Source organism: Anopheles coustani, chromosome 3 (assembly GCF_943734705.1).
Source record: "Anopheles coustani chromosome 3, idAnoCousDA_361_x.2, whole genome shotgun sequence".
NCBI lineage: Eukaryota > Metazoa > Arthropoda > Insecta > Diptera > Culicidae > Anopheles > Anopheles coustani.
This window is the reverse complement of record NC_071288.1, coordinates 76,064,343-76,077,883: the sequence shown is the minus strand read 5'-3', so window position 1 is coordinate 76,077,883 and position 13,541 is coordinate 76,064,343. Positions and strand designations below refer to the sequence as shown.

Here is a 13,541-nt window from a genome sequence, read left to right as displayed (position 1 = left end):
GCACACGCTTTTTCCCCGTTCCCGGTACGAGAGCAACCGAGAGCGGAATGAAAACAAACAGCAAAATCCATCCCTTAATCAGCGACGGAGGGACATTTCAGTGTTGTTTTAATATTCCGTATGGTTACACTTTGGATTGTACCGCTCAGCAGCTTCATTGAGCTTTGGTCGGTTTGATTGTGTTTGTTTTCTCTTTTTTGGTTCCCTGCGCTATTGGAACTGCTTTATTCCTCACATGATTTCCCGCTTGTTTGGACAACGCTCTGGAAGCTCCGTCCAAGTGACGTGGGAAATGCGAAAAGAAAACAACGCACCGAGCTGACGCTCGCGTTACAGCACACGAAAACCGGTGCGTTTTTGCGTCAAGCAATTGCGCACTCATTGCGTATTCCATCTGGCAATGGTTCGGTCTTATAAATCATAAATCCAATTTCAGTGTCAGTTCTTTCGTGCAGCGTCATCTCTGGCGGTTCCTCCTCGTTGCGTGACCGACGTGCGGGTGCTGCGTGCTGCTGCTGGCATGACGTTTCTATATTGCCATTTTACTTTATCCTTCGTTTTTTTTTTCGTTATCCCCACAACCGACAGCGTTTTGTTCTATTGTAACGGTTTTTCTTCAACCGTGTGCTCCTTGAAGGCAGTCAGTTATTGTGGTTGGTGGCGTTTTTGGTATGCTTGCGACAGAAGACAGCAGCCAGCGTGTACCGGTGGCAACCAGCCAGGACGTGGACATGACGTTTTGCAGCAAACGATTGCTTGTTGCCCGGCGACTGCCACTTCCGCTCGGTGCTTTCTTGCTACGTGCCAGTATTTATGCCAACCGGAAACGAAACCGAGCAAGCAAATGCGTTCGTGTAGCAAATGCTCGCGGTGAAGGTGCTGCGTGATTTCCCCGATGCCTCGGAAAGGCAGAAAAGCGTGTGCAGGGTGTGGAGTCGGTATCACGCGCCTAAATGTAGACTTTTTCAATGTCGTTGTATTTCCAATTTGCAATATTTCCCTTTGAAGTTAAAAATCAATTTAAAAATGTTGCTTATGTAAACCAAATCCGATGGTTGTTCATTAACTTAAGTTTGAACTATCGTAAGCCTTATTATATTTCCTATATTTTTCATCTACGAAAAACTCAATTTTAAGCGAATCAAATGGTCTTCTCCTTTGAACACCTTGAAGGAATCGATCGAAGAGAAACGGAACACCGTCTGGTCACCAAGAATTGAGCAGCTTAGGCATAAGAAGCTGTTCACACCAACGTAAAACACCCCAACGCTGAAACCAACGCAACAGTGTCAAAAGCGGACTATCACTTGTTTTCCACTTCCGATCGGGACGGGAAATCCGGCCACGACGACAGCCGACAGTCGGTCCAGCGTTCGGTTTCACCCGGTTCCGGTGTTCCGGCGGCTCGTACTCGGCGCGTTCACCTACCTTCAAGATCGACGACACGTCCGGCCCGCTTCAGTGCCCGCACCGCCTCCTCGTGCGTCGCGTCGCGCAAATCCTCGCCGTTGACCGACAGGATGGCGTCACCGACGTACAGACCCTTCGCGTTGTCCGCCGCCATGCCGCGGAAGATTTTCGAGATCAGTATCGGCATCCGGTTCTCGCGCCCGCCCTTGATCGAAATGCCGAGACCGTTGTTGTCCGATTTGATGACTCGCACCTGTGGAGTAGGCGGGAAAAGGCGGTACAATTAGTTTCCTTCTATTTGCTCATGCCAGGAAACAGGAAGTCAAGGGTTAACACTAGAATACATTGCTTTGGAATCTTGTCCGAATGCTTTTTTGGGGTCATTGATCCCTATTTCTAAAACGCTATAACTTATATTTTATTTTTGAAGATTTTAAAAATCCTAATCCCTAAGCTGTTACTTTTTAGTATGTTTGTTGGCTATCTTTTGACGTTTTTAATTTCCACCTTCAAAATGTGGATTTTAAAATATTCCATAAGATGTTTCCGTCCTATGCTTTGTTCCGTTATTTCGTACGCGAGCATTTCGAAGCGTTATGCGGGATACGTCACTATGGGAATTAGCGTTATTTTCGATCTTTGAAGCCAATTTAAGGCGTCATTTGAATAAATAAAATCTAAAAAAACTCAATTTCTACCGTTTTTGCTATACATCGAGCAAACGGAATGATGAAGAAATGCATCGAAAAACCAAAAACGTCACAGGATAGTCAACAAATATACTAGAAAGTAAAAGTTTATGGGTTTGTAAAATCTTCAAAAATAGTAAAGTTATAGCATTTTAAAACCAAGGGTCAAAATGACCCCTAAAAAGCATTCTAGGGATAGTCAAGTTGGTTCTCGGAACTGTAGAACTGAAAAAAGTAGATGTAGGTTTGGATTTCACGAAGTGGTCTTTTTTTTGTAAAAATATTCTACCGTTTTCGAAATATTAAAATCGAAAGTTGCTTTAGGATCAAATTTAGGACCTATTTGGATTTTAGTGTTAACGAAAGCAATCAACTTTGATGATTTTGCGATATTCTGTTCATACAGTTTCAATACTCAAACCAACATTTTCAGACATGCCTAATCCATTGCCTACAACAGAAAAGAATTTAAATTCCTACGAAAAACCGCTTAAAAGAATTCTATTCTATCTTATTTTATAGTGATGATGTGAAAAGTGAAAATGATCGTATCTCAAGTTGAAAAGATTTGAGATTGAAAACGGTGCAAACTCAATTGCATACTTTTTGGCGCAAAAAACCAAACCCATGGTTAAGGAACTAAACAATTTACGGTCGAAACTCGATTGACTGTAAAATCAGTGTTCTGCACTGAGCATAAAACGTTCCTTACCCAAAACGTGGTGAATTATGCTACCATTTGGTTGGACTTTCTATTTCTATCCCGCAGGGGAGTTGCTTTTCCAGAACAACGCAAACCGAGCGAGTTGGTTGACCCAAACCGAAAAAAGGAGGTTTCAGAAGCGCGCGTGTGTATGTGTACGGTCGGGATGCATAGGGAGTGCTTTTATTGGGTCACGCGGGAAAAATGGGCGAAAAACAATACAAAAACTAACAACGGACTGTTCATATGTTTTCCAGGCGACAAAGCCGGAACCGGTCGGGCTACTCACGTGTCGCTTCTGGTTCGCCACCGAGTCGGGCACATCGCAGATCTCGGCGATGCCATTGTCGATGCTGTTGTTGTTGCTGTTGTGGTTGTTGTTGGTGCCAACCGGACCGCCGCTGTGTGTGTTGCCGTTCGTTCCGTTGCTGGTGATGCCCCCGCCGCTCCCGTTGCTGCTGCTGGTGGTCGTGGTGTTCGTGGTGGTTCCGGTGCCGCTACCATTGTTGTTGTTATTGAGGAAATTATCGCCACCGACGCCTCCGGCAGCCCCACCACCACCACCACCGCCCGGGCCACCGCCGGGGCCACCGTTCGGCAGGCTGACGCTCCCGTTGGCCGTGAGGGGCGTTGTGGCACCGTTTAGATTTTCCGACGAGTGGATCGACGGACCGGACGCGCCGGCCGACGACGGCTGGGAGGAATTGTTCGAGCCATTGTTGCCACTGTGGTTGCTCCTGCGTACGAGGGGGAAGGGCGAGGAAAAGAGAGCATGTGAGTGTGTGTTCATTAGAATCGGTACGAGCAAGTGGAAGGATTGTGTTTCACGGAAAAGTTTCTCCCCATTAAATGGCGTCGAATGCGTACGGTGGTGAAACTAACCGACCGACCGAGACGAGACAATCGGACTCGGTTCTAACCATTGGAATTATCATTCCTAACTCGCCCCGGGCCATCACTAGGTGGTTGGATAATACCGTGTGCGAAAGTTGGTCCTTTATTGGGCCATGATACTTTGCTCTAAACTTTTTCAGTTGCATTTTTAATTAAGTGACGCTTGATTTGAAATATCACACTTTACTTGATTGTTAGCGAATGATAAGAAAACATTTTAACAGTGAATAGATGGAAGAGTGATTTATCTTAATTCATAAATCCTCCCAATCCTGAGTCAAACTACGTATAACAGTGGGAAAAATCGATTTTGCTTTCATTCGTTTCAATTATAAGATACTCGCTCCAAATTGTAAGCCTCAAGCATATTCCCACAACGTGCTTTTGATAAACTCCACAACCAACCGAACCGCACCACGACGAAGATTGAACGGTTCCCATGATCAAATATGAATCAATGAGGGAAGCCGGCAACGAAGCACTCCGCAATCTGGTTGGATTCGATTACCAAACGCGGAAGATGGTTTTCATCAATTACACCGAAAACTTCGTTCGCCTTCCTTCGAGAATTCAAATCAGATGTGCGGTAGAGAGGATGCATTTCTTGGGCATCAGCTCGCGCAATTCCGTTCATCATCCTCATGCAGTTCCATTTGAATGGATCGCCCGGAGGATTACTGGGAGCCTTCTGCCAAGTAACCCCATTCGCCTCGAAAGTTCACCCACTTAAACCGCAAGATCTTTTGTGCAAGAAAAACCCATTTTGATCCTTATGAGATTTTTAACGTGAGAATGCAGACGTCTTTGGAAATGTTTGCCTCATCGCGGCAACACTTCCGAACGTGCAGTGCAGAGGATATGATGGAGAAGCATTGTGGAAAGACTACATCGACATAATCAAGCGCACCAAAACCCATTAAAAGATACATCGATTGCGATTGGGAGAAGAATTTGCTCCGAAATATAAATCGTCTAACGAACGCAATTCAACGATCTCATTCAGAACAGATGAGTCTTCTACGATGGAACAGATTGATATTGGAACCTTAAATAGGTTCAGTCCAAAGTGATAGAATTTCAGTTTACCAATTCTATTTAATTAAATCCAAATTTACAGTTAAACCATTCATTTCAATCAACACATTTGATTTGGTTACTATTTACACCACTTGTTATTCACGTGATTTCTAACGTTATCATCAACCTGGACAGTTACGAAAGTGTGTTTTTAGGTTGAGTTTGTTTGATTCCCTGGAGGCAACTTTTGCTATTAGTTAATAATTCTTAAAATAGTACAAAATTTCTAACTTAAAATAATGAGTCAATAAAGCTTTGATTACTTAATTAAAACATATTTCCAGAGTTGCAAATAGAAAGTGGAAGGAATTATTTTAATACCCCTTTTTCTGCTGTCGCTAAGTTGCAAGAGTCAACGGCGAATAAAGTGAAGTTTTCCACACATTTGTAAATGTCAGCTGCCAACACAACGTTAGATCCGGAACCCGGTTTTGGTCAAACTTGCCCAAAAACACTTTTAATGCGCGGATCATTCTCACCTAACCGTGGTTTGCCACGTCTCAATTGCCAAAATTCAACCCAGTGGAAAGCACATACACACACACACACACACGTATCCGGCAAAGAAAACTTTCAAAGAAAGCTATCGTTTCGTGGGTTTCAAGGATCCCTCCTGCGTGGCAAAACCCCGGACCAAAGTTTACCCCTTGGTTGGAAAACTTCTCACAGCACATCCCAATTGGGTGTTGGGTGATCGTATCCTGGTGGTGAAAGTGGAAATTAACGACATCGGTAGAAAATGGGGGTGGCATTTTAGGGTGGTTCACATGCCCGGAACTGGTTTGCAAAATGCTTTGGAGCATGTGATAATGTTAGTGACAAAATGAAACCGTTCACACGCAAGCACCGGAAATCAAGCGATGCGATAGCTGCACTTTTGCCATTCAATTCCTTGCTCATATTACACTGTTATTACTTTACATTAACATTCAACTTTACACTATAAAGATTTACTTAATCGCAATGATTATTACTAATTTATAGTTTGCACAACAGTTTTCATTTCTTGATTGAAGTTTCTTATTTTCAAATATGGCTCTTTCTATTGTTCTAGGGCCTCTTTTATATTCTGTCAACAAGAGAACTGAAAAAGAAAGCGTCTTGTATTTTTACAACACACTTCATCTGCAAAATTACGAAGCCAATACAAAAGCACCGGCCTTAACTCCTTTCAATGAAAAGCTCGAGGAACCTTTTCACAGCTTTTCATATGCTTCCCTTCCACGTAAGCCTTATCATCTCAATTTTCCCCCGGCTGAGGGATGAAAATAGTTGATCAAGCGCTCGAGGAAAATCGATCGAAGTCACGCGGGTCCCACGGTTGATAAAACCATGGGAAATGTACGACGGATGGGGATGGAAAATCTTTACCGTGCGTCGCGGCGGAATGGCGGAAGTTAGTGGTGGTACCGGGGGCTGCATGAAATATGTTATGGAATTTCGCATTTTCCCTCGCGAACCGTCCGGCAAAGTCGCGCTCGGGTGGGATCAAGGGAAGAGCCTTCTTCCGGCGCTGGCGTGCTCTATTCAATTAATTTTCCCGCAAAACGTGTTGCTTTGGGTGGAAAATTGATTAGTGACGGTAATTATTTATTAATCTTTTCTCTTCCATGAACACCAATCCCTACTTCTCCCTCTCTCCTTTGCCTTTCATTCTGCCATTTCCAGGACGTTGTTTCTTGATGGCTACGGCTCAATTAGTACTGCAAACGGACGGTATGAGTGTGCGTATGTGTGCCCATGTGCGTGAGGGTGTGTTTTACTATATGGAAGGATGGTCCGGGTTGACTGTTTCCCAACAAGCCGTAGAAAATTATGCGTGATTAGCGGCGAACTGGCACAAACACTCGTTACACACGTGAGAGCGCAACGTTGGATGTGTGTGTGTTTGTGCACCGTTTGCTATCGAGATTCCCAAGCTCCTGAGATGGGCGAATAGGCTTAGCACAAGTCTTTGGCAGGATAAACATCTCCCAACCTCCGCCGCCCGCGAACAACGAGAGTACATTTGAAAATATGAGTCCAAAAAGGAAGAATTAATTGCGCCTGAAGTTAGGCTACCTGCAGAGCCATAAATTAATTTGAAAACATCTCACAAATTCCGTTTTATTTTTTCCCTTTACTTCTACAAACTCAAGGTGAAAAAAATCTACAAAGAAGATAAAAATGTCCACCGATATTACACACTAATGCTCACCGTGCAGAATCAAGAGGAATTATTGGCCGCCAAGCATATTGGCCCTCTTCAACACACGCTACTCAGGAATGCGAAGCGCTCACATCTTTCCCCGGCCATATAGTGCACTTGATTAACATTTATACTCATTCGCTCGTCGTTCGACATATGAAGTTCCTTGCCGGACGGTTGCCACACCGAGGATGAATGGAAATTAGTCGTGGAAAGTGCCACCAACGTGATTGGGAGGGGAAAAAATGTGCCACCTAAAAGGACCCACTGGTGACAGCACACAAAAACACACACACACACACCCCGGCTCGAGTCTATGAAAACGTGATTAGGTTGTAGTGTGGATTATAAGTAAATGAGCTGTTCCTGACGGGCGGCTGGACGTTGGATGTTGTTTCGAGCGAACGAGCGAAACTGCGCCGGGCCGCTGCTGGTACCCGTATTTCTTGCGTCATCAGTTTATTGAATCAAATTAGGGGGTAGGCGGCCAACGTGCGCGCGAAAAGCGAACGACGTGGTCCGCATATTTCTCTTCCTGCCGCCATTTGGGCGAGCGAGATTCTTCGGAGAAGGATGCGTAATTCAATTCCGTGCGCAATATCGCACTCCGGCTCGTGGACGTTCGTGGCGTAATGGTTCTTAAGCATTTTCAATTAATTCCGCCATAAGTAGCATCGTCTTGGTTGGTCTCGGGACAAGATGCTTATCTTCGCAGTTTCAGTGTTGGACTTGATATGATAAATACTGCTCCATTCCGTGTTTGTTTTCCATGCAGCAAGAAGCGCTTCGCACCAAAGCCTTTGGATGGAGGAACTTTTCCCATTTTCCTTTACATAGGTTAAAACTTTACCTTTTTTAATGTATGAACGCGTTTTTGATTTTGGGATCTTATTTCCACTAAAAATTGCGTGCTTTCTTAAACTAATTAAATCGTAATTTATTTTTTGTTCGATGCTCTCTTTTAAAAATTATGCGGCTTAAATGTTTATAGGCCACATTAATAAGTTTTGAAACTGAATGTAGTATCATCCCAAACGAGAAAAACCTCAAATTTTATGGTAATTTACAAAATATCAAAAAATCTGAGTGGTGTTATTCTTGTTTTTCTGACTGTATTATGTTTTGTTATTTGATAAGGTAGTGTACAGAAAAATGAACATCAAACTTACGGTTTATATTGAAGCAATGAAGTATTGTACAAAAAAACAGTATATCCTTAATACAACTAAAAACACCTGAAATTGGTTTTGAAATGTCTTCTTAGCGATAAAAAAAACGTTCCAATGGTGATGTGATTAACGATCATAACGTGTTTTCAAGCCTCGTAATATAAAAACCAAAAAATTAAAAGTTCCTGTTTTAATTTAATGACCCACCTTTTTATTGAACAAATTTTCAATTGTTTCCGATTTTCAATAAAAAAAAATATCCCGACACATTAATTGCTTCTATTAAATAGCCATAAGCCTTTGAACCTTTTCGCCCTTTTCCTCCGCCATCCGCTTTTCTTGTAGGCTTTCTAACGGCAATAAATTTGACGCAAAATTTCCAAAAACCACCCACACACACATTTTATCGCCCATTAGTTTCAATTACCTGCAATTCCGCCGTCCTCCGCCCGATTCGAGCTTGTGAAAGTTTCTCGAGCCACGTGACTAAGCCCCCCGAACCGGCCAGGAATTGCAGTCAATTTTGCCATCGCACTTCGGAACCTATTAAGCGATCGCCGTTCGAGGTTCTTAAAGCATTTCAAACGTTCATAAAAACCAACTGATGTGCATTTTCGGAGGTTGTGGAAAAAAGAATAACATTCAAAAGCTCCCATAAAGACGAACGACGAACGGAACCGAACCCCCCCGGAAACGTCATACCAGGGTGCGTATATGTATGTGTGGGTGTGTGAGCAGCTTTGTGGTTTAGAAAATGGCCACCCCTAATTGCTTACCGCATGCGCCGGTGAGAATGATGGCGGCTTTTAACGGGCATCGGGCAGCAGTTGTTCACTTCTTACACAAGCAGCACCCAGAAATGAGTCGCCGGTGGCGAATTCCGGCACCTCGGCAGAAGAAAATCGCGCCCAAAATCCTCGCAAAATTTTCCTTAAAGCCCTCCTTTATGCGCCAACCAAATAGCTGCACCTTTTCCCCCCGTCGGGAAGAGAATATCGACCCACTTTCCACTTTGCTAGGCTTTTCTGCCTTCGGATCGATGTGGTTTATTGGGTCATTTGCGGGCGCACCTGGGGACGGATGCTTTTATCGTGCCATTATGGGGCGCCTACTTTCATAATTCATCTCTCGGCGTGGCCTTAACGTTTGGTACAAGATTAGGAGAAACTTGTTGGCAGTTTTCCCGGCAAAGTAGCGGAGAGCTGGCATGACACTTTCGAATGAAAACTAAGCGGCAATATAGAGGATCAAACATCCACTTTTATAAAAAATATATTCATCCAACATGTTTTTTTACATGTTTTTTTTACCAAGTAAAATAAAATAACTTTTATCCACACTACCTCTTTTTTAATTTTCCTCTCATTTGTACTATTTTATTTTCTTCTTTATTTTCCTGTTTATTAGATTAAAGCTTATTTAAACATTGTCACAGTTTTCCATCAAACATCATTTCGAGTATAAATTTTCCTTAGATTTTGTGTAGCGCATCTACAATCGATTCAAAATTGACCATCGGTAAACTGATTGCATTGGTCCTGGCCAAACACAACACGTGATGCAACGAACGCTGCAGATCGAATCCGTCAAACCACAGAACACGTCCCCGCAACATCGAGCGTTGCAAAAGAAGAGAAATAAAAAAAAAACATTATTTCACTCCACAATACACCCGGACCGCAATCTACGTAATCACAAAACGAAACCATTTCCACTAAACTAAGCTTCGAATCATTACGTACGATGGCCGGACGCTCACGTCAGGTGCCCGGAACCTCAGTCCGTCTTTTCGGATTGCGAAATCAAAACACTGCCTTTCAACCCGTCGTTTTTTTTTTGTTGCTTTGTTTTTCCATCCAAACCAGACATTCGCTGGTGAGACGTCGACCGGAATCGGGTCCTGCCCGGCGGTCCTTTTGGTGGCCTGCAACGAACCGGATACGTTCGGAAGATATCATTCACAAAACGCCCTGCCGTTGACGGGGACCATTCGCTGGCTGTGTGTGTGTATGTGTGTGCTTTCGAGGCACCCGTACCGGGATTAATTAAACCAAACTTGTTTCCGCAAAACGGTTCACCGTACGGAAGTGTCCCCATGTTGGGGGCCATTTTTATACGCCATCCCACCCGAGTCCGCACCCCGACACAACACTCAATTTTGCGTTTTTCATCAGCTTTATTGGAAAACGTCGGGTACGGCTCGTCGTCGTCACCGATGCATCCGTCGAACCGGTGCCGAAGATCTTCTGCCCAAAATCGTGTCGAGTGCGGCATCAATTTGCGCCGATTGCTCGACGATAAACGACGGAAGCAAGCGACGCGTCACGGTGACGTGCCTACATATTGCTCGTCGACTGGTACGTCGGAACGTCGGGTGGGAAAAAACTGTCCAATACTGTGGCCTTCTAATTTTTCCATTTCCGGGCGGCATTCCCTTGAGCAAACAGCCAGCGGAATTGACCACCGAAATGCAATCCTGCAAATCGAATGATGGCGGGGAAAAGCAACGCAAAACATTCGTCGTGGTTCTTTTCCCATTTTTGTCAGGTTATTTTTCCATAGTTTTTGGCAATGTGTGTCGTGTTGTTCTATTGTTGAAAATGTATTAAGAATAGATTTTCCACCTTTACAAAAATGAACAGCTGTCAAAACCAAGGGTTTTCCAAGCTTTATTTATGCCTTCAATCAATAACGCACGTTTTATAAATCTGTTGAATTAATATTTAACCTGCACGCGGTTGAATAAACTGTATATTTCAATAATAAATTTGCTGTTAAATTAATGATCGTAACCTGTGCCATATCCGTACAACGCGTATCATTTATCCTACGCACTTTTCCTATTTGGGATAACAAAAAAAGTACAATCGCACCTCAGGTCACGGAAAAATCAAACCACTCGTAACGCGATCGGTTTTTATCTTCGTAATCAAGTTTAATTGACCATACGTCAGCATAATGCTGCACCCGCTCTTTCCCGTCATTGGTCATTGCCAACTGGACCGCCATAGAACGATCCAAGCAGCCGCTCGAAGTTTTGCAAACGACCAGCAAAAACGTGACGATACGGTTGGCCACATTAATAAATTTGATATCAATCAGTCAATCAAAGCCACGGACGCGGATGCGAACCACCCGATGTTGCACCGACCAACCATTGTGTGGGTGGTGGTTGCTGTGTGGACCACGCTTTATCACACGGCATTGATGGATGAAATTGACCGACCGCGTGATAGAAGTAATGTCTGATAATTTCAACCACCGTGTGCAGTAACGGAAAATTTGAAACGATCAGCGGAAAAAAAAACTACAAAAACGGGCTCGCTCGGACGGGCCCTTTAACTGATTCGTGGGAACCATTGTTGTGGGAGCCAATAAGGTTTTGCAATCGGGAACGCATGGCAGCAATTATCGTGCTCCGTGCTGGCGGATAAATTATGTGAAACGCGACTCAAACCGATTTTAAATACCGCCACGGTCCGGTTTCAAACTGCATTTTAAATGGTAATTACTGGCCGCACATAAATTCACCCATTACTGCTACGGGGGAGACATAAATTGATTTAACAATAGCAGCCGCAGGCACACAGGAATATTTCTGTTATTGTGCTTTCACAGAACTGTGATTATTCTAATTTTTCCCTTCAAAATCGCTGGTAAATATTTACGCCCAAATGTATGTAACAAACGATGCATCCTAGCATCTTCGTTTTTTAAACTTACCCTAGCGTGCCGTTTAGCGTCGTGGAATGGTCGATCGGTTCACAGGTTTCGTCCAGACTGACCGAAATGTACTCCGTCTCGAGGCTGACCGACACCCGATACCAGGCCCCGCGCACCCGCGTCTCCAGAATGCCGCTCCGGACGCCAGCACTGGTGGCCACGATCGACGCCGAGCCCGGGCTCGTCCGGCTGATGGTGCCCGATTCCACCATGCTTCCCACTGGTGCCTAGGCTAAGCCTGTCTCTGTCTCGAACACGACACCACACGAACTGCGACGTTCGCCTATCGTCCTGTAACTTTTTCCACTGAACTTTGGGATAAATTTCAGCGAATTGAAGCCGCACTTGTTTGTTCGTATTTTGTTGCGCTGGTTAAGTTTCTTGTATTCCAGCTAACGATAGCCCACAACTGCTCTCCAGGAGGCCATTTTGACATTGAGTTGTTGATCGTCCTTGTTTGCTACCAATTTTGTTTGTGAATTTTATTTTTCCTGTAAGAAAAAAGAAAGGAATGATATTAATAAATGTGGATCTATCTTACATTGATTTTGTCAAAGGTTAAAACTAGAATACATTGCTTTGGAATTTGGAATTTTGCTTTTAACAGTCATTTTGACTACTCTTTTTAGAGTGCTGTAAATTCTTTATTTTTGAAAATATTTCGAATCTGTAAACGTCAGCTTTTTAGTATATTTGTTGACCATCTTTGGGCGTTCTTAAAAAATTTGAATTTTTTTTTTCATTAACTCCTTCACAGTCTGGCCAATTTGAGAAATTGGCTCAAAAAATTGTCACACTTTTTTTTAATTTTTGTATAGTTTTTGGTAAAGAACCAAATAAAAAAATTAAATATTCCAATTTTTGTTGGGATTTTATTGTTTAAATCAGGGGTCTCCAAACTACGGCCCTCTTCTCCTTGGGTAAATGAGGCCTAACGCTACGGTTATTCCACCCAATGCGGCCCGCGTTAAAAAAAGTTTGGAGACCCCTGGTTTAAATGATGGTCAGTTTGCTTGTGTGTTATTTGTTATAGTGATAAGCAATGATTTGCCGAAAATAAGCGAAAATTTGGTTGAATTGCATCGATTAGTGTTCATTATATGAATAAAAGTTAACAAACATGTTAGAACGTGTTTACGAAGCAGGGACACTCGAAATAAACGACGCGCAACGAAAGTAGAAATGAAACGTGCGACAAAAAAAGCAGTATAAATTCCATCCATAAAACTGTGAAGCGGTTAATGGTTTAGTATGTTAGCTTCCTTTTTTTCCTTCTTTATTTACATTTTAAATTTTGAAAAAAATAAAACATGAAAGGGATTCAAATTCCATTTAATTGCATTTATTTTGCTTTCCACCGACCATGAAAAAACTAAAAACGCCAATAGATAGTCAACAAATATAATAAAAAATAGCAGGTTATAGATTTGAAAAATCTTCAAAAATGGCGAAGTGTTAAAAAAGCGGTCAAAATGACCGCTAAAAAGCAATTTAGGGGTGGTCAGCTTAGTTTTACGTACTGGTTGAACAAAAAATCGGAAATTTTTGTTTTAAATGTAGCTTTGGATTTTAAGAAAGATCTTTTTTTTGTAAAAATATTCAGCCTGGTTTTAGATATTAAATTCTAAAAATGCTTTGCTGTCAATATGATCCCTATTTTAATATGAGTATTAAAAGGGACCTTTAAA

The 13,541-nt window shown here is 42.9% G+C and overlaps 1 protein-coding gene across 1 annotated transcript in view; it reads right to left on the bottom strand.

Moving 5' to 3' along the window:
* Positions 1-12,065, bottom strand: part of LOC131259531 (beta-1-syntrophin) — a 67,770-nt gene extending 55,705 nt beyond the window's left edge. Inside the window, exons 1-3 of the mRNA XM_058261040.1 lie at positions 11,854-12,065; positions 3,092-3,539; positions 1,429-1,663 (exon numbers count right to left, since the gene is read on the bottom strand). Of these exons, the coding sequence (XP_058117023.1) occupies positions 1,429-1,663; positions 3,092-3,539; positions 11,854-12,065 (895 nt within the window). The remainder of the gene's footprint in view (positions 1-1,428; positions 1,664-3,091; positions 3,540-11,853) is intronic.
* Positions 12,066-13,541: the final 1,476 nt, after the last annotated feature.